This window comes from Macrotis lagotis, chromosome X (genome assembly GCF_037893015.1).
Source record: "Macrotis lagotis isolate mMagLag1 chromosome X, bilby.v1.9.chrom.fasta, whole genome shotgun sequence".
Taxonomy (NCBI): domain Eukaryota; kingdom Metazoa; phylum Chordata; class Mammalia; order Peramelemorphia; family Peramelidae; genus Macrotis; species Macrotis lagotis.
Genome location: NC_133666.1, coordinates 302,724,149 through 302,750,894, shown reverse-complemented (window position 1 = coordinate 302,750,894; position 26,746 = coordinate 302,724,149). Strand labels below are relative to the sequence as shown.

Genomic DNA, 26,746 nt, shown 5'->3' with positions numbered 1-26,746 from the left:
AGGGATGACTGTTCCAACTATTTAAATTCATATTACTCAAGAAAAACTTGCAGAATAAGATGAGTTTTGAGCTGTGTCTAGTTGATATACAAATTTAAAATAAATATAAAAAATGACCACAGGAATAAACAAAACTGATGGAAAGTCAATCCAGATAATATAACAGGACAGTTTGGAATTTGTCCTACTAGCTATTCTGTGTAAGGATTGATTTTGCTGTCTTTCTTTTTGGTAGACAGAAATGTGAATTTGTAAGTGTTCTGTGTTTTTCTCATTGCAATCTACTTACATTGTTTGTAAACATTATGCCTCTGAAAATGAACATGTGTTGTTATTAATGGTTAATGAAAATAATATGAAGCACTTGATTTCTTTATGGGTGCTAGATTTATAAAGTAGAGATCGCAGTACATAGTCTCAGTGGGAAAAAAAAAACACAGCCTTAATTCTGCTCATTTCTCATCAGCTGTGACCTCCCTTCTGTGTTGACCAGTTGGGTCTTGTTTCCTCATTTTTCAGTGCACACGCATAGTGAACAAGATACATACTCTCTGTGGGAACCAAGTACAACTAAACTATGTTTTCGTTTAAAGAGCATGCTTTTGACCACTTTGGAGACTTGTAGCAATGTGATAGCAGTGCATACATTGTAACATTTCCTATTGTTATTTCAGCACAAGACCATTTTTATATCCCCCAAAGCTACAATAATTTTGTCATAATGTTTCAGATTCTTTTACCTCTATTATCTCATGAGAGTTTAATGCACTGATTTTGTTTCCTAAATGAAATGGTAAAATATAATATTTCAGGGACTGAATTCATTTTAAAAAACTGTTCAATTATTTACATTACTTCTTAAAATGCTCAATATACCTTCCAGGATGGCCTGATCACTTCTTTCAAAGCAAGAATTATTGATGCAAAATTCTTGGAAAAGATGCTACATTTTCTTGACACAGTCAGAAATGGAGTTGTAATTTTTCAAAGTAAGCCCAGATTGAGCAGCACATCAAAGTTTATCTTTTAAGTGTTAATTTTGTGTCTGGCCCAGAGAATGATAACCTAAAGGTCAGTCCAAGTTACCTTTTGAGCTGAAAAATCCCATTAGGTTTCACCTCATATCAAATAGCACAATGGCCTATTTTGTTTGGAAAACAGCAAAGGGATAAGGAATTATTAGCACCCTGAAGGACCCCTTCCTTTATCACTCTCTACCATTGGATTTAGCTAGAGGACACTCAGGAAGCTTCCTGTGGCAGAAACTTCTTACCCTAATTGTCTCAGATCTCTAAAATGCAACCATTACTTTGTGCCAGGTGCTTAGAATGTATGATTCCAAGTACTCATTTGTTTGCCTAGATTTTGAACTTTTACAAAAAGTGAATTTATGAGATATACTTCTATTTCTCCTCAGAATTTTATTTTTAGGCTTGTTCCTCTAAGGCTACCTTGCTGGCATCATGTCCTGGTCCTTTAAAAGGTGAAAAATGTTTCAGATTTCCATCCTAGATGGATGATTGTTCCAATTATTTAAATTTATAACTAGAAAAGATAATGTTGTATTATGGAAACAACAGGGAATTTCAGAACTATGAACCTCTTTTGGAGTTCTAATCTTATTTTTTAACTTAGGCAAATTACATTACTTCTCTGCGTTTTACTCATCTGTGAAATGAATTTAGTAATACTTGTCATATGTACCTCACAAAGATATCTTGAGAAAAGGCTTTTTAAACTTAGAAAAGATATTTATCATTTTTATTTCTATCCATCTATCATCTACCATGGTTCAGCTGAAACTTGAATGAGCTTAAATGAAGTTTCCAGTAAGATCTAGAACTAGGGAGAGTCATTTTTTTTTCATTTGTCTGAGTAGATATTATTTTCTCATGCCAATCCTAGCAGTTATAGGTACTTTGTGATTACCATGAAATAATATGACTTATTCTACTATTCAATTTCCTTGTATCCTTCCTAGGAAATTTTCTAGTGTGTTCATAAATATTACTATAGATAGTTACGCTGCCCCCTTTCTCCCTTCATATCTTCTTCAAAGTTGATACAGAGTAATAGGAGATGACTTCTGATGGCTTAATAAAGATGGAAGAGTACTATAGTGGAAAGAGCCTTGACTTAGAGACAGAAAACTTGCCTAGAGATCTGACTGACTTTGCTATTTATTATTTTCTTGGCTTTGGCAACTTCTTATCTTTGGACCATAGTTTCTTCAGAGATAAAATGATGGCATTATACTATATTGATCATTTCTACTTTCTTTTTCTGTATACCACTTTCAACAATTGCAGCAGAAACAGAGGCAACAACCACAACACAATATGTTGTAAAACCCCAGGATGTCAATATACTACTCATGAAACACTTTTAGATTTAGTCATTATTTATTTACAATAACTTCAATTGTTACCTTTCCTCTCAAAAGCTTCAAATTAAAATGTACAGTACTTGAAATGTGTGCATACTTGTTAAAGAGGAATATGCATATATAATATACATATAATTGGGTAATTATTTATTAAGATATAATTAAATAAATTTGAATGTCAATTTCTCATATAATCATTATAAACTGCCATTACAAACTAGGAAATAGAAATGGCTTTACTAGATCTCTAATTCTCTTTCTAACTGTACATACTATGAATATTTTTATCAATAACCACACTGAGTAGTCCAAAGGTGCTATCAGATTTTTTGTTTTCTTTTCAAGTTCAACTACCATCGCTTTAACCTTTGCTCAGGTATATGTAGGACAAGGGCTACCATTCACAGAATTCTTCTGAGTAATTTAAATATATATGAAAAATCATTCTAATATTTACTTGAAGAGAAATTGCTCCCATTACTAAAGTTTCTAATATGTACAATGGTTTGGAAATGGTGAGTTTGTTGGGGAGGAAAGAGGGGAAAGGATTTGGCATTATTCTCTCCTTTTATTCATTCCACAGTGATATGTGGAATTTGTTCCTTGAAGATATAGAATTTCACATACTAAGATCTTGAGATATTTGTATAGTATTTTCTAGGCCCCATTTTAGTACCTCTTTTTTTTATCACATGAGTTTTTTTTTCTTTTTTCAAATAATTCATTTGTTACTCCAATTTTATCAAACTGACTTTTTACATTTTGGGGCATGGTCAGGGATTCTTGGAACTGTTGTTCTTACAGAATTGTTATTCATCTTTTTAACTTAGCTTGAAAATTGTATTTTAAAAACCTATCTTAATACTTGTCTGTGACAAAATATACATTGAAATTAGTAAGAAATAGGTAAGATGAGCAAATAGGAGGGAATTTTGACTAGTAGAAACAGCTTCCATTTTCTTTTGGTTTTCCAGCTGAATTACTAGAACACATTATAGACTTTTTCCTCTATCTCTTGGTGTTTTATTAACATTAATTTGGAAGAAACCAATGCTTTGAGGTATTATCATAAAATCTTATTTATACAGGGAAAACTCAAAACAAAGATATGAACATCTCCTGCATATTTACATCAAAGTTTAATCTCCTTCCTGTTTCCTCATCAGGTAATCTAGCCAAGAAGGAAATAATTTCCATTCTGCTTAAAAATGAGGTTGGAAAAATAATAAATGAAAGAACAATAATGTATTAGTGGAAAATTCCCACATTCCCTATGATCATTTTTTCAATTTCAATTGGAATTGGTACCCACAGGCCATTTTATGTAATAAATAGTGATTTCTTCAGCCCATAGAGGAAATTAAAAAAAAAATCTTGAATACAGTGCCTTTTGAATGAAGTCTTTATGTTGTAAAAAAGTAAATTGTAAATATCCTTATTCTAAATATTGCAGTTCTCCAACCTATGATGAATCTGCTGGTTTTTCCTATCAGCGATGTTACTTTTCATTAATTTGAGGCTTAATAATAATTTGCACTTGAGTTAGGCAAGGTAAAATAATTCTTTTCCAAAGACATTGAATTGACTTCCTTTACCTTCTTCTGACTTTAAGTCAAAAAACTTGAGAACTGTTCAATGATGAAAAATCTGATAAATGATGTCTTTAAAAAAAAACTAAAAATGATGGGCAAAATAATATGGTTGAAGGAGAATTATTTATCTATAATTAGTACATAAACTCTGATATTTGACTATTTTCTAAGATGATTGTAAAATTGACATTTTCAAATTCATTTTTCAAGGGAAAAATTCTGAAAACTGTTACATCCTTTATGAACAAGGTATTCCATTTTTATGTGAATTATCTTAAAGGTTTTGCTGAAAGACCTAGATTCTTTTACCCTTCCAGAATTCCTGTGCTACCATTTATTGCTCATGTTCATTAGGTTCATTAAATCTAAAAGGGGCTTCAGATTTCATTTAGTCCAACTCCTTCATTTTACAACTCTTTTGGGGGGCATATGGATAATTGACAAAATGATTTGAGACTTCATATAGGCCAGTTCACTCATTTTAGAGATGAAAACAATAGATGTCAAAGAGGTTAAGTGGTTATGGATGTTTGAATGCAGTGAAGCCTTAGGTAACAATGTAATACTGGCAACATTTCATTTTACCATTTTTTTTCCTTTTCTGTATTTTCTTTTGCTTTCTGTTGGTACTTGGACTTTCCTAGTGGACAGGCCATTCCTTTCTTATTGCCTGAATTCAGTATCTAGTTGAATTGTTCCCTGCTGCAAGAATTCTTAGTTGCTGCTCTGCTCAGATATTCTAGCAACACAAGGGCATTGAATGCCTGGGTCAGATTTCAAGGAAATGACACAAGGGATGAACTTTATCTTGTTCACAGTATTTACTTAGAATGTGTCTTGCTTAACTTCATTCTTTATCAAGTCTGTCGTAGAATGAATATAATTTACTGTGGAAACATTTTCTTCCTTCTCCCAATTCAGAACTGATAGAGGTTATTTAAGCAATGAGGTACCAATTCCTTATAGCTATATTATCTAAATGTGACTGTTTTAAGAAGAACAGATAGCTCCAATTGTAAATAAACTGTATTAAAAGAATGTTAATCTTAGCTTAACTTCCCTAGATTCTACTCGACTAGTGCTCCCAACTGTCATAATCTCCCTGTCTCAGATTAAGTGGATTATTTACTTGTGATAAAATGCACACATACTCATTAACATGCTGCCAGAAACAGCTGTGTGGAAATGTTGTGCATTCTCTCATATAAATAAGGTGTCCAACCCAAAGTCTCAAAATGGGTCCCAGGGAGAATTAAAAGCCATAAATGCTTTTTAATACAGATACATAGTCTTAAATTTTTTTTATCTTATTAATGCTACTTTCATAGAATTTATGGACACTTGGCTTGTGATTTAAACTGATATGGGAGGAATTTAGAACTTGGTCTTTTCTGCATTTTTTGAAACTGACTTTAGTCTAGTATGACTTTAATGTCTATTACATTAGATTTCTTTCTACGATAAAGTAGGAGACTACATGAACAAAGAGCAAACAGTAGAGACAATCTCCTTGGATTTCATTTGAGTCTTATTACTAGTCACAGATGCTTAGAGCCAGAAGGGAGATGAGAAGTCATCTAGTCTTCTATTTCCTTCACTTTACATAAGACGAAATTAAGGCCCAGGTGATTTTAAATGATTTACTAAAAGACATAGTGTCAGGGTAGTAATAAAGCCAAGAACTCCATCTTTGAGGAAGCTATAGTGGGATTACCCCATAATTAGCTGGAACAAGTCCAAATAGTACTTTTTGATTCCAATTGTAGAACATTAGTATCCTTGATAGCAAAACACTGCTGATGTGGTATTATTTAATAACACTATCAATGGTTTTAATAAGGGGAATTGAAAATAAACTCTTAAAATTGTAACTAATCTCAGTTTTATCAGGTTGCAGGTATTATTTGGGATGGGTAACAAGACTAGTTCATAATGCATCATACATTTCAGAGGGCAAAAGTGCAATTGTCAACAGAAGGAACAAAAATAACAGACTAAAATATGCACAAAAGGAAGAGGATAACTTACTAGGAAACACAATGAACTCAAAAATGGATTCCCAAATGGAGTTTCCATGTTGTGCTATTTTTTTATTTCTAATCTAAAGTGGAATTGACAAAGACTAATAATTTAATTAAATTTCAATCAAGCACATATTAGCTTCAGAGAACTATGTTGACTGACTACAAAAATAGTCCTAACCTTATAGAGTTTGGATTTTACTAAGAGGATATGACATATTAGAAACTGAAATTATGCATGTATAATTAATTATTTAAAATGTGTAAAGCAAAATGTATTGTGCATTTGTATGTTTGTATGTATGTGTGTGCATGTGTGTGTATGTGTGTGTGTGTACTGTATCACTATGTATTAAGGAGAATAGAGAGGCATTAGAAAAGTAACATTTTCAGGATAATTTTTTTAAATATATATTTTTTATTTTTCAAGGCAATGGGGTTAAGGGCTTGCCCAAGGCCACATGGCTAGGTAATTATTAAGTGTCTGAGTTCAGATTTGAACCCAGGTACTCCTTACTCCAAGACCAGTGCTCTATTCACTGCGCCACCTAGCTGCCCCTGTTTTAATGAGATTTTGAAGGGCAGGTTAAAATTCAAGAAGCTGTACAGGACAAAGGAAATATAAATAAAAAAAATCATAAAGACCAAGAAGTTATTATGTGGGATTTGGAGTTGTTTGTTGTGACCATGATGTAGAGCAATGGTGTCAAACTTCAATTAGAAATGATTCTTCCAGGCTAAACATTGACTTAGAAAAATCACAAATTAAATTTATCTATGATATATTATATTTCATTTATTATGTTGCATTTTGATCAATTTCCTTTTAATCCTGGTTCAAGCTAGAGTAGGGAGCAAATTTTATAGGTCTCATTTTTGTTATCTTTTATCTAGAGCAGAGACTGGGAACCTCCAGTCTACTGGCCGATTTGGTCTGGTGGTGCCAAGACAATTGCAGGCAGGACTCAAAATTCAATAAATCTTGTAACTTTTTAGGGGTTAATGAATTAAATGTTTGACCAAATATCATCTATGGATAATGTTATAAATATTCAAATAGTCCTTGGCAGTAAAACAATTCTCTAACCTTGCTCTAGATGTTTATTAGGCATAAGGTTTATTAGGAGTTAAAACTGAAATGTAATAGGCACTAGTAGAATTCTGCAAAGGCCAGGTAAAGGAATTTTGAATTAAATCTACAGTCAATAAGGTGACATGGAAGATTTTTTTGAGTAGGGAATTGATACAACCAGTAATATACAAAAGAGATGTTAGTCTGCTACAAACAACAGATATAATGGTAAAAGTGCATTTAGGTATAGGAGTGTGGAGGGAAGCTATCTCTATGCGTATGGAGCTAAGAATCTATGAAAGGGTAATGTTTGCACAAATAACTGTAATACAAAAATAGATTTTCATGTTTTGGAGAATTATAAACCAAATAGAGTATAAAGTTTTAAGTATTGAGTATAACCAAAAAATTATTTCCGATTTATAGGATTATGGAAATTTTCTGAAATAGAAATCATCGGATTCAGTTCTTGAAAGATAGATAGGATTTCAGTGAGTGAAGTTTACTTCATGGAGAGGGAAGTAGAATCACCAATAAAGGCAAGGGAATAACAAAGTACCTGATGTGTACAGATGTGTATTCCTTCAAGTAGTACAATTTTACTTGAGCACAGAATATAGGAATTGCATAGTAGATTTCTTTCTTTTTTTTTTAAAAGAACTGGAAAATGAGGTAGGGCATCATTAGGACTTCATTAATGTATATATTACATTTGATTCTAATAATTACATTTTAATTTTGATGATGGCAAAATTAAAAGGAATCAGAGAATGAGTAGTGAGATTTTTAGTTATGGAAAACAGGAAGGGCTAATTAAATTTCTTGGAGATAATACAACTATAGGCTGGTTATTTTCAAGGAAATGAAGAAACATGCTTATCTGTTCTTCATTCCTACACAGAAGATAGCAAGAAAATTCAGTTGGAATATAAAGTTTAGTGTAGGTATGTATGTGTGTGTATGTGTGTGTGTTTGTGTTCACATATTTAAATGTAAATGAAGACTACCAAGAGAATCTACAACTATTGTAGATACTCTTTCCCCAAAGTAAAACAAAACAAAGCATCTAATATGAGAATTAAAAATGATTTGTCTTTATTAGTAAAGCAATATTCCTGGATGAGACAGGTGAATGAACTATATGACCTCATGATATCCCATCCATATAGGCCTACTGAAAATAAACTAAACTAAACTAAACACAAGTTAAAAACCATTCTAGTAACCCTAGAAAGAATATTATATATTTTTTTTACTAATGAAATAGTTCCCTTAGCTTTCCTGAATAATAGCCCTTCCTTTAATTCATATACTCTTTTTATGGAAGGAAGGAAGTCATCTGTAATGCTTTGTGTTTGAAAGCCCAGTCAATGTTATTTAAAAAAGGGAAAAATAAGACACTTTGATCTACTGGGCTTGATGGCTTCAGGTTATAGCTATACTGTATCCTTTTTCTGATGTCTCCTCAGTTTGAAATGCTCAATATTTTTTTCTGAATGTTAACAGGAATCAGAATTGATTCACTTTTATATAAAACATTATAACAGAGTAAATGTTTCTTAACCTTTTGCTAAATCTTTTGAGGAGAGTTTAATAGGTGAACTTTGTTTTTAGATTGAAATTGAGGAATCCTTCATACAATAAAAATTACAATATCATTTCACATTATGCTAATGGCATAGGATTTGAAATCTAAAGACTAGATTTCAAAAAAAAATAACTCAAACACTTAAGATTAAAAAAAATGGAGCTGGAAGATACCCTAGTGTTTGATTGTGTAGTCTGAATCTTTCATTTTTTAGGGTTTTGTTTTCTTTTTTTTTTTTGGCAAGGTAGTGGGGTTAAGTGGCTTGCTCAAGGCCACACAGCTAGGTAATTATTAAGTGAGGCTGGATTTGAACTCAGGTACTCCTGACCAGGGCCAGTGCTCTATATCCATTGTGCCACCTAGCCTTTCAATTTTTAAATAAACAAGTAAGGACTAAAAGGCTTATCCAAAGTTAAGGCAGTAAGGGTATACAGCAAATCACTCAAATTTAAGTATATCATTTAACCTCTCTGAGCTTCAGTTTCCTCATCTACAAAATGAGAATAAGAACAATATGTGCACTACTCAAATAGATTTTGTGAAAAATTGCAAACCGTAAAGAGCTATGAAACTGTTTTATGCACATACATATGCATACATATATGTAAACATATATGAAAACATAAAATATGTATGCATATACATTTACAATATAGCATCATTTTTCTTTATCAATTTTTGGTTTATTAGATAACTTAGGAATGTAGGTATACCTAGGTTTGTCTGAATTCTTGACACTCTGTGTTCTTTTCATCTTTTTCAAGTATTTCATTTGATGTTCTAATATCAACCATGCACATATTTTTCTATTTGATTGTAAGAACAATTTTTTAAAAAAATTTACATTTTCGGGAAGTACTGACAATTAGCAAGTAGTCAAATGAGATACATTATGAGATCTAAATGAGATCAAATATAGGCTTCAAATATAGCTTTAACTTTTTTCAAACATTTTTTGATATCTAAATTAATAAAGTGATTTCCCACTTCTTCCTTATCTAGGTTCCCAGATTAAGAGTTTTACATCCCTCCGGTTCCTGTCAGAACCTTCTGATGCTGTCACCATGCGAGGAGGCAATGTGCTTCTGAACTGCTCAGCAGAGTCAGAAAAAGGAGCTCCAGTTATCAAGTGGAAAAAGGATGGTGTCCACTTAGCCTTAGCCATGGATGAGCGGAAACAGCAGTTGCCAAATGGTTCCCTGTTAATACAAAATATAATCCACTCCAGACATCATAAACCAGATGAGGGTCTTTACCAATGTGAAGCGTCACTCGGAGATTATGGGGCAATCGTCAGTCGAACCGCTAAAGTTTCAGTAGCAGGTAGGTGACTGACTTCTTTTGTTATTTTTGGAGGTCCAAGAAGAAATTTCTCAGAACAGTTGGTAGTTTTTACAATATGGAGAAAAATAAGGAAATTCATGTTTGGTCTTTCATGTACACTATATTTCTTTTCAAATAGAATCTGATAATGAAAGACAGGTTTAAAGGCATGTATTTTGTTTTGTAGTGCAGTTTTGTAAATGTTGAGTTTTTGCAAATGGACTAGCTTTTTGGTTGAAGGGCATTCTGATTTGAATGAAAATAGTGGCAATGGAACTATCTATAGAAATCTCAATCTTAAAATAAATGGTGAATTCCTCCAGTCTTAAAGATATCTTCAAATATTTTAATGGTGGTCAATATTTAGACTACATATCTGAATGACTGGATGCTTTATTTCTTTTTTTCTTCTTATATGGAAGCTTTGCAGCAACATAGATACAGGCAACAACACATTAAAATTCCTGGAATCTGCAATCTGCTGCTATTTCTGTCACACCTTTTCTTGTTAGAGGGCAGCTCATAATTATCTCGATTGGGCACTGCAGTGTCAGGCCAACATAAAGATGAATCAGACTTTGGCCTGTGTTTCTATAATGAAGTTGTATTCCCCTGAAGTTGGACTTTAATTTTCGTCTGGTACACAAAGAGGCTCTAACTGGGTCAACACAGGAATAAAAGGAATGAATTGAGTTTAGGAATGTAAGTGGCTATCTTCAGCTAACCTTATATTCTAGCTCTCATTATGTAAGCTGGCTCCTTTGCAATAGGATAATAACATAGCATGTGGTTGCTTTAAATTGGGTTTATCTCTAACAGCTTACTCAATAATCTGTCCTAGTGGACATTTGGGAATTAAAATCTTTAACTTCACTACTCAGATCAGATTCAGTCTTCTAACCATCAAATATTGCTTTGTTAGTATGTGTATTCATTTTAGTTCACCCTCTCCCATATTTAGACCCTCTGAAGGAGCTTAGCCTTTCTGGAACTCAATCCTGGGAGAGGAAATGGTAGTTGTTAGTTAATATTAAAAACAACATCAACATATTTAAGTAGATCATCATCATCAATGGTATCTATGTACTTTGAAGTTTGCCGACTGTTTGCATATATTATCTTTTTTTATCCACACAGCAATCTGTGATCTAAGAGATATTGAGGTTGGCCTGAAACAGATTTGAAATCAGGACTTCTTGATTACAAGTCTAGCGTTCTAGATCCTACACCACTGAGCTGCCTAGAATGATCAACCTTCTGGTACCAGAAGGAAAAAGTAAATGGCAATGCATATTATCCCTTACCATGAAACTCCTCTGAACCAGTAGGTGACCCTAGTTCTATTTTATTTTCATTTCCTTTGTACCCTAACAGTAAATTCATTTGTATACAAATGCTAGGAAAATCTCCACCCACCCATTTCTACAGCCTCCTTACCTTTGAATCACTTAAATTATTTACAAGTAAAGAATAATGAAGACATAGAATATGTTTAAAGGGCTAGTTTAGGAATAAGTAGGAATGAGACTCAAGACTCCAAACCAAGTGATCTTTCTGAATGATCGGTGCCTTTCTCCTGACTGATGAGCAATAAGTATAAGAAGGACTCAAACTCAGTGCTAATGATGATGAATCCAAGTGATATGTGCAAGGAATTACTGAGGAATGCCCAGAAGGAGGTGAAGATATTGCCATCACATCCCTCCAACTCTGAATTCATCCATTTCCCTAGTCTCTTAGATCTCCATGATACCTGAATATCCCTGCAAAACAGAATGAATTTGGGCAGCTGTTTGATGCCAGCCTCAAAAAGCAAATCTGGGTCTTATATCACATAAGAATGTCCTGATGAGGGAGGTTGATATGGTTTCATGCTTACTGCAATTGAGATTCAGTTTTTTATAGGCTTCTCTTTCAAAGGGGAAAATGAAGAAAGATTGCATTCCTGCAATATATTAAAATAAAGAGGCTTGGGCTATAGTATCCTATGCAAAAGGAAAGTAAAGTATTCAGTCACTGAGCTACAATCTCATCTTAGATTATATCATTTGGAGGCAATAGGGCTGTTCACAGCAGTTTAGATGCTCACTATGTTATTGGCAACACAGCATTCATCAATGTTATATCTTCAGAGGTTAAGACTGTCAAACTACTGGAATTTGGGAGGCATGGGGATGAGGTGGTGGCATAGATCTTCCTCATGCAAACTTTGGGTCTGATTTAATCTCATTTTAAGGCATTAGAAGTTAATAAACCAGTCACCAAGCAACAGCCAAATTTGTTCTGGACAAACTGCCCCAATGTCTGAAAACAGCATAACAACCTTTAAAGTTTCATAAAAGACTTCTTTCCACTTGTGCTTTCAATTTTTTTAAAATAAATAAATGTGACAAGAGAAATTTTTCCTTAATCAATCATATTGTAAGCAAAAAAACTTGCCATGCACTCTTCATATGATTTTCTAGGAATTTCTGACATTCTGAATCTGACATTCACTATTTGCAAAAGTATTCTTGTCTGAAGTGGGAATGAGAATTGTGAAGATAACCTGAGAGCTGCCTCCTAGTCTAACATCTTATTCAACCAATTTAGCAAGTTACCTACTATCAATATTCCACTTAATAAGACAGTGTGCTAAGATAGACAGCATTAGTTTTTAAATCTTCTATTATGTAACCAGCATAACCCAAAATTGAAACCATTTCACAAAACTAAATAGTTCTGATTAAAATGACAAAATGGGAGAGATAATATGCCTACCACAAACAATAGCAAATGAAGAATTATCTGATTAGTGTTTAACTTGGGTCATTCAAACAATTTGGGGTTGCTGTACCTCAAGTTATGGTTGTATTCATTGATCTTTTATTTTTCCAGTAAGTATTGGTTGGACATTTTATCATATATCCAAGTACATGGATATGTACATCTATTTATCATCTATCTATCTATCTATCTATCTATCTATCTATCATCTATCTATCTATCTATCTATCTATCTATCTATCTATCTATCTATCTATCTATCTATCTACCAATCTATGTATCCTTCTAATTATCTATCCTCTGTCTATATGTGGTCACAAAGTTGGAATTGACCAATAACTGATCAAAAATAGTAAATTTGCGTTTGGAAGATCTGAGAAAGGCATTTTTAAGCTTTCTATGGTCCCCATCCTCTGACTTCTTAGACATTTCATTTTAATTGAATTGATTAGAAATGCTTTGAATCTAAGGAAATGTCTCCATATTCATAAAGTGGTTTGTTGCCCATCTGAGTTCATGAGAACAGCTAAGAAAAGAAATAAACATGGCATGATCTTTCCTCATAGAAGAGGTTACTTTTTATTGATGCTTTCATGGTGTGGTAAAAGAACTTTTCAGTAAATATATGAGTATATAACAGGATATGAAGCAAATTTCAATTGAAATGATGCATTGGATGTTTATAAATGCAAAGTTTTTGCCTTAGACAAGTAGTTAAAAATGAGCTTAATCAAATAATGCTTTTTGTGTACAGCTGGATGAATAACTGATTTAAATGATTTTTTCAACTTGTTGATAGTTAATTTTGTATGACATAGATAGAATCTATTGATTTTTTTCATATGGCTACCACAAATTATCAAATTCAACCTCTATTGTACTGGACCAAATGTTAAATATTATAGGGTTAATGCTTTGAAAATTTTACCTTATGTCTAACCCTCAACATCATTTACTGTCACATAAAGAATACAGAAAATTCTTGCTATAGCAAGGCTAAAAGAAGACAAAAGTATCCATTAATATCTTGACAGATTTAACACTATGAAATGGTCTGAGTATTTTCATATTGATATAAGTAGGACAGGTTTTATTTCTATCTGACAGATAAGAAAACTTATGTATGATATGAAGGAAGTTCACTGCAGAAATAAGAAATCAAAATGTATGATTTTAAATTTAAGTTGCTTTCTACCTGGAAAAGAGAGACAATATTATAGACACTCAAGACTTTATTTTAATGAGTGAAATGAATAAGACTCAATTTACCAATATTTTGGTCTACACATTGGTGTTTACCAAATATAAAGGAGAAAAATTGTCATCGTTTTATCATCATCATCATCATCATCATTAGCAGCAGCAGCAGCATCCAAATGCAAACCACAAAATATCCTTGAGAACTCAACAAATAACCTGTCCTGGAAAAATAGACTTACATTACCTACAGTTATCCAAAATTAATGTTCATTTATAATATATAAGAAAAACTTTTAATTATATAAACATATATTCAAGGGTCTGAATTCATGAAATTATATGAAATGGAAAAATATTTTCAATATATTGAGACCCTGTAGAAGAAGTTCATATAATGATAGGATGAAACAGATATTCCTATCATCTTTTTTTCTTTAGTTTTTTTTTTTTTGCAAGGCAAATGGGGTTAAATGGCTTGCCCAAGGCCACACAGCTAGGTAATTATTCAGTGTCCGAGACCGGATTTGAACCCAGGTACTCCTGACCCCAGGGCCAGTGCTTTATCCACTGCACCACCTAGCCACCCCTATTCCTATCATCTTGTTTTTTACGTGAATTATTCCAAAGATGCTTTCAGTGAGCCTGCAGAAGATGAAATTACTTCTTAATACTTTCTTTCAATTACTGAAACAAAATACAATATTTTACCTACTTGTATACTGTTTCAATGCATAGAAAATATGAAGGAGTGTGGATAGGTTACAGATTTACTTCTGAACTGTTCTACCTGCATTCTATTCTAAAAGTTAAGAATAAAGCAGTAAGGATGATGATGAAGATGAGGATGATATTTGTTTGCACTATTTGACATTTAAAAAAGTTCTAGGGTTCTAGAGATAGACATCACATGATCCCTTAAGAGATTCAGGAAGATGCAGAAGAAATAGCACTGGATATGGATTTAGGGAACCAAAATTTGGGCTCTAGATCTTATAATCACTGTTTATGTGATTTGTAATCAACCATTTATCCCACTTCTTCATTTGTAAACTATGAGATGAGGTGTTGGTGATTTTCAAACTCAGGAATTGTCAGGAATGACAATGGGCGAGGACAACCAACAAAACTGAGTGAATGAGGCATTTGAGAAACAAAGTCAGGAAAAAGAGAAACAATAATAACCTTTCTATTAAGTTCTCTGATGAGGCTCCATCTTTACTGTTGTGGTTAGTTCTGATTCCCAGTCTTGGAAGAATAGAGAGAAGGATAATTATTTTGGTGATGATATTATATAAAAAATGGGATCTTTGTTTTAAGGATCTGGTGATGTTTAGCTTGCAGTGGAGAAAGCATGGGAGAGCAGTGGCAATGAGGTTGGGGGGATGATATTTTTGAAAAATATTTTAGTTAAAAATTACATGTAATTGGTGAAAATAAAATACTAAATAAGACACTTTAAAAAAGAGAATATTTTAACTTTTGAAGACATCATGTATGAGAGTAGGATTGCATTTCTTTTACTGGGACTTCATAAGCAAAATCAGAAATACTGGTGAAAGCTACTTGAAAAAAAGATTTTGGCTCCATATTTAAAAAAAATCATCCTTACAAGTAGAAAGGTAATGTCCAATGTATTACACAATTCAGCAGAAGCTCCCTCTTCCCTAAAGATCTCTAAATAATGACTGAATAAATCCTTTTAAAGGATGTTGTGGGGAGGATTCCTGTTCAGTTATGAGATGTTAGATGGCTCCTCAGTTCTTTAGAACTCCTGAGATTCTGTGTCTCTTAACACAAATTTCTTCAGATAGTGAATTATATATTTGTCATATTTTACTCATTTATATATTCATTCATTCAAAGGATATCTATTGAGTGTCTGCTGCTCAATACACTGCCCTGTGTTGACATAGGAGACAAATATAAAGTACTTAGCATAGTACCTGGTAATAGTAGTTGCTACATAAATGTTATCTATCATTAATATACCATCCTCATCCTTATCATCAACAGTCAGAATTTAAATAGCACTTTAAAGTCTGCAAAGTCGTTTACAAATATTATCTCATTTTATTCTTACAGAAACCCTGGGAGGAAGATGTTTGTATTATTCACAGTTTACAAATTATTATTCCCTTTTACAAAATATAGACAGAAGTTAAGGGCCTTGGTCATGGCTACATAACTAGTAATTGTCTGAATCCAGATTCAAACTCAGGTCTGCTGGATTGTAACTTATAGCACTCTATCCATTGTGCCAGATAGCTTTACCATTATAAATGTTATCATTTAATGGATGAGAAAAGTATCTTTCCAAATATAGAATGCAAGGTAGAAAATAATATTTTCCAGTCCTATAGGAATTCAGAAAAGGATAAAACTACTTCTGACTTTGAAGGCCATATGCATTATACTTGAAAAGAATTTAGAAGAATAGGTAGAAATTAGAGAGTCTGAGCAAAAGGTAGGGCATTCTAGGCTTTGAAAAAAGCTTCAGCAAAAACAATGGGATAAGAAGATTTGTAATGTGTTTATGGAAATAGAAAAGAGTGGTATAATTTGTCCAGAATCTAAGTTGCATGGAGTAGCAGGAACTATGAATGAGCCAAAACTTGGAGAGGTAAACATCAAGGTAAAGTGTTTGGGCTATACTTAGAGAGAAACAAGGAGCCATGTAGAGCAGATCAGCACTACAATGAATGCCAAGCCTGGAGTTGATGAAACTAATGAGTGAGTTCAAATCTGGTCTCAAATACTTACTATGTGACCCTGGGTATGTCATGTAATCCTGTTTCCCTTAGTTTCCTCATCTGCAAAATGAGCCGGAGAAGGACAAATCACTCTAATATCTGTCTTAAGAAAACACCAAATGATTTCATGAAGAGTCAGGCATGATTGAAAACAAATGAACAACAATAACAACAAGATGATGGAAGATTAAGCATCAGCAAATCATTTGATAGTTGGGGAAAATAGCAGAATCATGTCAGAGAGTTATAATAATCTATATATGAAGGTAAAAGGACAATATAAGGTAGTGGTAAAGCGAAGAAAGGAAAAGCATTAATGTAAGGAACATTTTGAGTATAAGGATCAACAGAATTTAGTATAATTAGCTCAAGAAAACATATAATTTAGGGCTAGAGGGTACCTTAATTAATAAAATCATTTTATTTTACAGCTTAGTAAAAGATTTAGAGGGTTAAGTACCATGTTCACAATCATCTAGGCAATAAGTAACAGAGCTGGGAGTCCAATATAATTTAGAGGTTTTTCAATGTTTTAAGATTTTAAGATTGCAGAATTATGTAAGAATTATCTTGATTTGAGAAATCAGGAGGTAGAGCAGGCTTTAAGGGGACTAGGGATCATGATGACTTCAATAGGTAGGAAGAAAAGTGGAACTTATTATGCATCTACTAGCTGCCAAGCCATTGATGTCATTTAGAAACATTATATAGCATAATCCTGAAAACACTATAGGAAACTGAGACAGACAGACAGAGGTAATATGAATTGCCAAGGGTCATAAGGCTAATTAGTCTCTTCATTTTGATTTGAACTCAAGTATTCTGGAATCCAGCACCAACTCTTAATTATCTATACTTGGTATAAGTCTATTCCTTTAACTATACAAAGATAGCTGGGTTAAATAGAAAATTGGATCATTGCAGAGATATTGGAGAATGATAAATGGTGCATTATCCTGTGTCAATGATAAAATTTAATATTATATATATACTGTATAAATATAATCTTTATAAGAATAAAATTTTAGTTATAATTTTTAATCCTTTCTGACACATTTAATAACTTTCCAATCCAAGTTTCATTAGCACATTTCTCCAGTACCCTTATAATTACATAAAGCTTGACCTGGGATTTCATTCAGAAACACATTTTTTTTTTAACTCTGGAGTACAATAGATATTTCAAGATACAAATTGTAGCACTCTGCTTTTAAATAATACAGGCATCATAATTAAAATTCTCCTGTGCTTAAAAATAATTAGTTACTTGAATAGTTGTTTCAATGAATTCCCTTCTAGATTACCTCTTATTTAAATGAGTTATGAAATAATTAGTGGAAGCATATTATGGTGAGACAAGCTAAAATTAACTCAATAGAATGGGCATTCTATGAAGTGATAATCTGACCTTTAAGTTCTAGCTCAAAAGGAAATAAGAGGAGAAGCCTGTCTGAAAAGGAAGGGGAATAAACTACATTGCCTTAGGTACTCTCATGTTTCAGAAAGGAAACACTAAGGAAAAATGCTTATATTCCTCCTTTCCACTGGAACAAACAAAGATCTCGCCTGTGAGGTCAAGTTCACACAGAGAAGCAGTTTGGAAAATCTATCCCAAGGCCTTGTAATACTCTAAAAATTCTATTCTAAGAAGGTTCACTTACAGTACAAAGCTTTTCATTTCAGGGCCCTTGGGGTAATGTTTATTTTAGAATGATGAGTAGGAAAATGAATTGCTCAGCTTTCAGAATTGTTAGTGGGTTTAATTCCCTGCCTATCACTGATTCTGTATAGTTATGTGGTTTTGAAAAAAAAATAGAAGAAATATAAGATGGATAGGTGATATTCCAAATAACTCTTGAGTGGGAGTTGATTTTATAATCTCTTTTGAACACTACTGGCAAAGTGAAAATAAAAGAACAGAAGGAAAGACAGTCATTATTGTAGACACATATAGTTTCATACCCCTCTGAAGGAAAAATGAGGAAAAATCTATTTGGAAATCCAGCTTGCAGCAAGATCCTTCTTCATGTAAGTTAATTGAAGAATCAGGTTCAAATATAGAATATTCCTTTTAGAAATACACAAAAAAGCAGAAATAATCCTATGACATTACAAAAATAAGAATAGGAAGTTGGTAATATTCATTATAAATATGAAAGCAATAAGGAAAAAAAAGAACTAAATTTAAAAAATTGAGTTTCCTTTCACCCAAATCCTTTACCTCTCTTCCTTTGTTATTAAATGCTAATTCATGTTATAATTAGAAAAATCCTAATTATTCAATCTTTATTCTTTTACTCAAAAATCATTCAAGCTTTAAGTTACAGAAGTGTTTTTGACACTCTAATGAAAATGAGAGAATAGCATTTACAATTACTTGGTGAAAGTAAGAAAAAACAATTTTGATTTCTGGGGTACCCTTTAAAATACTAAAAATTGATTTTCTTGATAAATAATAGATAAAGGGAGACAAATCATGGTAAGTAGATAGATTCAGTAATATTGCTTAAATATGACCATATGATAGTAAATTTCAAAGAACACTGACTTTTATGAACCTTTTCTTTGCACTGATTTTTTCCTATTTATTATTTATATCCATGTTGTAATTTTTAAATTTAAAATCAATATGATACAAATACCTTTGAGTTTTTGTTTTTCAATAAATACACATTTTAAGAGTATTTTAAAAAGCAAAGTGTATTTGGGAAATATCTGGTGACCAGCACATTTAGGTTGATGATATTGCCAGAAATTACATGCCCTTTATAAGTGTTTTGTTTTACAATTAGAATTTTAAGATATCTGTGAAAAAATGAAGTTGTCTGTACTATGTAAGATTGAAAAGTGTTTTCCACTGATGGGCAATGGGTGGAATTCTTCCTTGTCTTTTATTTACTGACTCCTGTGCTCAATAGGAGTAATCATTTCATAGTAGGTTTATTTATAGATTTTAATTTATATTATATGAAAGAAGGAGGAAGGAAAGAAAGGAGGAAGGAAGGAAGGAAGGGAGGAAGGAAGGAAGGAAGGAAGGAAGGAAGGAAGGAAGGAAGGAAGGAAAGAAGACAAAGAAATGTTACTCAGAACTGTGTTGAGAACTTGTCATATTAAATGCAAGCAAGAAAATCTGTCTTCAATGAATTTAGATTCTAATGGTGAATATAAGAGAGCAGTGGCCAAGGAGGAGTGTGGTGATGATGATGATGATGATGATGATGATGATGATGATGTTTGTCTATTATTGAAGATAATAACAACAGGAAGGTGATGACCTGACAAGCACATGAATTGGATTTGCGTGAGGGGGTTCTGTGCTAGGTCAGCAGTCAAACTTTCTCCTTCAGAGACATCAGGTTCCAGTGGCCAGATATGAATCAGGACAAGTGGAGATGGCCCTGGATGTGAGGCAATCAAGGTTAAAAGGACTTGTCCAAGGTCACATAGTACGTGGCTGGATTTGAACTCCCACCCTCCTGACTCCAAGGCTGGTGCTTTTTCCACTGCATCACAGTGGTTGAAGCCATACAGAAAAGGATTGGAATGACCCTTACTAGAATGTTAGTTTTTATTTGACTATTGCTAATGCAGTAGTGTTGTAAAGGGCATGAAGGAGTTTTATTTCTGGAGACCAGGGGCAGTTCTCAGGGTCAGAAGGTTGAGGTTAAGTGGAAGGCAGAGACTGGAGAGCAGATAGCATTGCATGCATAGGATCAATAGAATGGAGATTAGTGGTAAAATGCAACCCTTCCCCTTCTTCCTGGTTCATTAAATTTGAAATAGAAATTTTTCAATAGCTAATTTAAGAAAAATAACCAAGTGAAATATAATTGTTATCTTTACCCTCCCTGTGCTATCCATGTCTCCATATGGAAGTAATAATCATTAGTAAGTTCTCAATATTCAAGGAGGAAAAGGAGGTGAAACACACAGAGAGAAGGGGGAAGAAGAGACTGAAAGAGACAGAAAGAGAGAGAGAGAGACAGAGAGATACAGAAAGACAGAGAGAGACAGTGTCAGAGATAGAGCCAGAGCCAGAGTTAAATAAATTTAAAATAAATGCAAAGTAAATTCAAGAGAAGGGCACTCTCAGTTGGGGAGAGGGGCAGGAAAAACCTTCCCTCACTGGAGATATTCAAGACTAGACAAGAACACTTATGATGTATGTTTTAGTGATGCTATTTTCTCCAATTGTGTTAGACTACAAACCCACTGAGCTCCCTTTTCAGTTTAAAATGCTGTGATATTCTGTGTGTGTGTGTGTGTGTGTGTGTGTGTGTGTGTGTGTGTGTGTGTGGGGGGGGGGGGCACCTGGATTGACTGAAAGGAAGCATGGGATTCCATGAGATGAGGAGAGTGATTAGTCCCTATAAGGATAGACAATCTATGCAAAAAACAGAAGATATGGAAAATTGTATATGGGGGAAGGAAGTAGTCCAATTGCCTAGTAAATTCAGTACACAACAATAAAAATAATTTAAAATCAGACTGTTAAGTTAATTTGGGATGACATTTTGAAGAATTTTAATTATCAAATATAGAAGTTTACATTTTATTCTAGTGGCAATAGATAGATACTGAAGTTGCCTAATCAGGGAACTGAAATGGCAAGACTTATGTTTTGCAGTATCAAGGTGACAACTTTGTAGAGAATGGGTTAGAGAAAGGACAGACAAGAGATAAAATCACTTAAGATATAATAATAGATAGAATAGATAACAGGCAATACAAGAGAAACTGGATTTGAGTAGATGCTATGAGAACTGAGAGATGTGGGCAAAGAAGCAATAAGACAATAAATATTGCATATGGAGGTAGATGACTGGCAAATAACAACTGAAGGACTCCTAGGTTGTGAACTTGGATGATTGGAAATAGAATGGTGACAAAATTAAACAGAGAAGTGGATGGATTTGCAAGATTGGGTTGAGTTGGAGAAAAAAGTTTTATTATTTAATATGTTAAGTTTAAAATTTTGAAGGGAGATGGAGGTATCTACTATTCAGCTGGTGGTGTGAAACTAGAGTTCAGGAGTGAGATTGGGAAAGGATAGATTTGGAAGTCATCTTCATATAATTAGACCAGTAGGAACCGATAATGATCACCAAAGGAGAAATCTTAGGAAAAATATACACATAAAATAACATTTGCTTAGTGGGTGAGTGGAGGAATGGGTTTAAGCAAAGGAAACCGAGCAAGGGCAGTTAGATTTGATAATCTCCCCAAAAACTGTATCATGGAAGTTGTGATAGATGTTTGGGAAATGATGAAGGTGAAAAGGAGAGTTATCAAAATTTTTTGGTCTCAGGATCCTAGAAAATTATTAAAGAACCTCCCTTCAAATTTACTATATTAGAAATGAAGATACTGAAATAAAACAGAAATAGTTTTGACACTGTGAACCCTATGAAACTGTTTTGGGTATCATACCCTTAAAAATCTCTAAACCACATTCTTAAAACCACTACTCTGCAGTCTCAAAAATTAGCAAGAGGTCAAATTTAATGAAAAATAGAAAAAAATGATGTTTAATTGAATATGTATATTATTTTTAAGATAATTTTTAACCTGGGATAGAGTAATTGAGTATTGATGCCAAAACACAGATTTCATTCACTGATATGTTAATGTGAGATGAAGAAATTGGGACAGTAAGAAATTGGAAAAAAATGCTTTCAAGTATTTGGCTATGAAATAAAAAAAATAATGGACTATAGTTTCTATAATGTTTACCGATTGTTCAAACAATTTTGCTTTTTCTTTTAGCCAATAACTCAGAGAGTGACATATCATATAAAGAAAAATGAATAAAAATGATTATTTTTGGGGGGGTTGTTTTGTTTTGTTTCACTATTGTCATTGTTTACTATGAGTTCTATTCACCCAGATATCCTGGGAAATATGTGTTTTGCAAGATATGAAAAAAAATTTCTCTGTACCCAATCCATAGTAGACTCTATCTTTGGGTTTAGGTTGTTCCTCACTTTTATTTACTTAATCTTTTCCTCTTGTTTCAATGTGCAGGAATCAATTGCTAAGTAGTTGGGAGTATCACTGAGTGCTTCTTATATAGTTCACAAGAAATGAGAACAAAGTTTAACGTCATGGAGTGAGGGTAAACTTGCCTTATTGCCTTATCAAGTTTAATATGTTTCTCATTAGATCTATATGGTCCGTCAATTCCAATGTATACATTTGCATATGCTACAATCTATATGATGAAATATTCTCACTTACAAATGAGACTGTCAGCTTTTGTTCATCTAGAGATGCAATCAAAATGTGAGGAGGACCATTCATAGATCGTTAGGGTTGGAAGAGCCTTATTAAAAAGAATTTATTAATTACTTACTTTGTCCCTAAAATTGTACCACTAAATGCTTTATGAGTATTGTCTCATTTGATCCTCATAACAGCTATGGAGATTAGTTATGGTTATCATTTCATACTTGAAGATACCAGCTTAAACAGGTTAAATGATTCAACCAGGGTCTCACAGTTTTTAGGTATCTTAAGGCTAAATTTAAACAGTCTTTCCTGTCTTCAGTCTAAATGCTCTAGCTATGATATCTTTAGAACAGGTCTGTCTAACCTGTGACCCACTGATTATGTATAGCTCTCAAACCAATTAATAAAGCATTATTAAATGGTATTATTAGAGTCATTGGTAATATGGATGACATTGTAGTCATAAATAATTATTGAATTCTTTAAGTGACCCTTGACAAGTTTTTTTGGGGGTGATATAGTCCAGAAGAGCTAAAAGATTAGACCTCCCCATACTTTAGAACAGTTATGTCCAACCAACAGCCAGTAGGTCACATGTAGTCTTCAAAGTTCATTCATGAGGCCTGTGTCACATAACCAGAAAGTGAAGGAGTAGGTGAGCACATATGCGAACATTGCAGCATCACAGACCAGCTTGATCCTTAATTAACATTGTGCGATCAAACAGATTTTTTTTTTGTATTTTTGTTGCTGCTGTTATTGTTGCTTTGTATAACAGATATTCTTATAGGAATTTGAATCTTTATTTTAAAATATTAAATAACTCGGGGCAGCTAGGAGGCACAGTGGATGGAGCACCAGCCCTGGAGTCAGGAGGACCTGGGTTCAAATCCGATCTCATACATTTAATAATTGCCTAGCTGTGTGACCTTGGGCAAGTCACTTAACCCCATCGCCTTAAATAAATGAAAAAAATTTAAAAAATTATATGGCTCATAATAATTACAACAGACAACTTTATATATATATATATATATATATATATATATATATATATATATATTTATATATATGTTATTTGCTATTTTGTCACAGGGCTTTGAGAATGAACTTCAAAGTTTGAGAAAACTCCAACTTTCATTTCAGTATACTTGCTGTATCATTCTCAGTTGCCATCAACATGCTGCCTGCAAACTTGCAAATATAATATAAAGAGTTGTGATCAGATAAACATCGTATAGAAAAATTTATTCAAGTGTCTTTATTGAACTTTTATAAGTTGTACCTATCTAAAGAAAGCTATCCAACATTTCATGAACATGACCTGTTCATGACATCTCTTTTGGAGAGTACATGTATTTGTGAGCAACTTTTTTTCTGTTTAAAGCATCGGAAAAGTAAATATGGAACAAAGCTTTCAGATAAGCATCCTTTTTTGTCTTTCTTTTTGGTTTGTTTTTACAAGGCAATGGGGTTAAGTGACTTGTCCAAGGTCACATAGCTAGGTAATTATTAAGTGACTGAGGCTGGATTTGAACTCAAGTCCTCCTGAATCCAGGGCTGGTGCTCTATCCACTAGTTGCCTCTCAGATAAGGATCTTAAAAATATTTTATGCATCACTACAATGTCTATTAAACTAAATATAGATGCACTGGTATCAAAAAAGTGGGATCAGTATTCATATTACAAAGTACTTGTTCATATTTTTGTTTAAAAGTAAGTTTTATTATTATACTCATTATTCTTTATTATATACTTTATTACATTCTTAACATTTCATTATTATACTCATCGATGATATAGGTTACATTGTAGTCATAAATAATAATACATTCTATCCCCTGACAAGATTTTGTTGGGTGATGCAGCCCAGATGAACTAAATGTTTGGACACCCATGCTTTAGAATTTAATTGCCTTAGAGAATATCTAATCTAGCTTTTTCATTTATAAATGAGAAAACAGAGTCCTAGAGCATCAATATGACTTAAACAAGGCTGTTATTGGAAAAACTTTTAGTTGAACTCCGTTTCTTCAGCTTTTTCTACTGCCTACAGCTATTTGTGTCTCTTTGAAAAAGGCTGTTGTACTAATGCAAAATGGGAAGCTTATTGTGATTTGGCCTAAGTAGAATTTAAAAAAAAAATGATCACTTTGTTGGGTTACTTTTGAGAGTTTCAGGTTAGGAGAGTTTGGGTTCATTTAAAAAAAATCAAAAAGTCTGAAAAGAGGGAGTAAATTTATTCTGTTGGGGCACATACAGAGGATTGAAGTAAGACCAGTGGGTTGAAGCAGAAAGGCAAAAATCATTTCTGAATACAAGAAAAGTTATCTGGATGCTAAAAATTTGATTTAACAAAAAATGAGATGTGCTATTTTTGGAGTTGGGGAGATAGTTTGCCTATCACTATATAGGCAGCTTAATTAAATATTTGATAAGTAATAGAAGGGATTATGGTTAATAGGGAAATTGGACTTAGGTGTTCCATTATAACTCTAAGATCACTGAAATTTGAGTTCCAAGGTCACCATTTTTATATTTGCTTTAAAATTAGCTGTAGATCTATAAACATGTTGCTTTACCCTTTTGGTCTTCATTTTCTCATATGTCAATGGAAATAATAAGAATTATATTACTTACCTCATAGGGTTATTGAAGTGAAAATGTGGGTATAAAACAAGGGTGATCCTATGCTATTGGTAATAAGAATGATTCATATATGAATACTCATATGTATTACCATATGACTAGTGATTATTTCATTCATTATGTTTTTATCATCAGTTCCTAGGTCAGGCCCAGCTACAGAATAGACATTTAATAACCACTTGTTGATTGTATTGATATATAAGGTCTCTGTTTATTCTTATTTCAAGCCAAAATTAAATGTTTTAGTGTCTGTGAATGGATTTATAAAACATAATATATCAGGAATATAGGGCAACTTCCTGAAAAAATACCTGGCTCAAGCTGAAATGATATTCTCAGATATAATATACAATCTAAGAATTATTTGATCAATAAGTATACAGAAATATTTTCTCTGTGCTTCTGATGTTTTAGACAGAGGTACTAAGAAAACTATATGATCCACTATATGTTTTGATTTAGGATTTTGAGTGAAGTATGAGGAAGGAGAGAACCTTTGATTTCATTGGTGTAAGGAATATTTAGGAGCCACTTCTACCAGTGCAGATCAGTAACTTTTCCACAATTTACAGTTTCAGAGAATTGCTTAGAAAATGGGGGATTAAGTGACTTCTTCAGGGACGTATAGCACATATGAATAAAGTCAGGCTTTGACAGTCTTTCCTGGTTCCAAGTTAAGCCTGTTATACACCATGTCTGTAGTAAGGTTCATTTAGCAAACAACAATTGGCATGAAAGAATAGTATTCTATATGAGATTTTTGATGTTTTGGTTGGGTTTAGGTGTTTTAATAATTTTCCTTTCTAACTTTCATTTCTCTGAATTCTTGTAAATATAATATCTGTAAATATTTCTATCTTTTAAGATAAATATATCTATCTTTAAGGATAATGAGATGCTTTCACTGTGAAGGACCTAGTAATCTCCATTTCTCACGTTGTATGTGTAGGTATGCAAATAAATCCAGCCTCTACTCCAACAGAACCTTTACAACTTAACCTGCTTTCAGAAAATGTGAATAAGATTGTAGGATAATGGTGCCCCAACAAGCATTTTTAGCACAGTTGAGAAGAAGCTGTGAGTTGGGAGCAGTGAATGCATGTGTTAAGCACAGTGACAATAACAAGGATGTTTATAAAAATAATGACACTACAAATGCCACCCCAGGTT

The 26,746-nt window shown here is 33.0% G+C and overlaps 1 protein-coding gene across 1 annotated transcript in view; it reads left to right on the top strand.

Moving 5' to 3' along the window:
- The window catches only part of DCC (DCC netrin 1 receptor), a 1,459,593-nt gene that overhangs the window by 462,363 nt on the left and 970,484 nt on the right, over positions 1-26,746 (top strand). Inside the window, exon 2 of the mRNA XM_074202006.1 lies at positions 9,662-9,982. Coding sequence (XP_074058107.1) covers positions 9,662-9,982 — 321 coding nt within the window. The remainder of the gene's footprint in view (positions 1-9,661; positions 9,983-26,746) is intronic.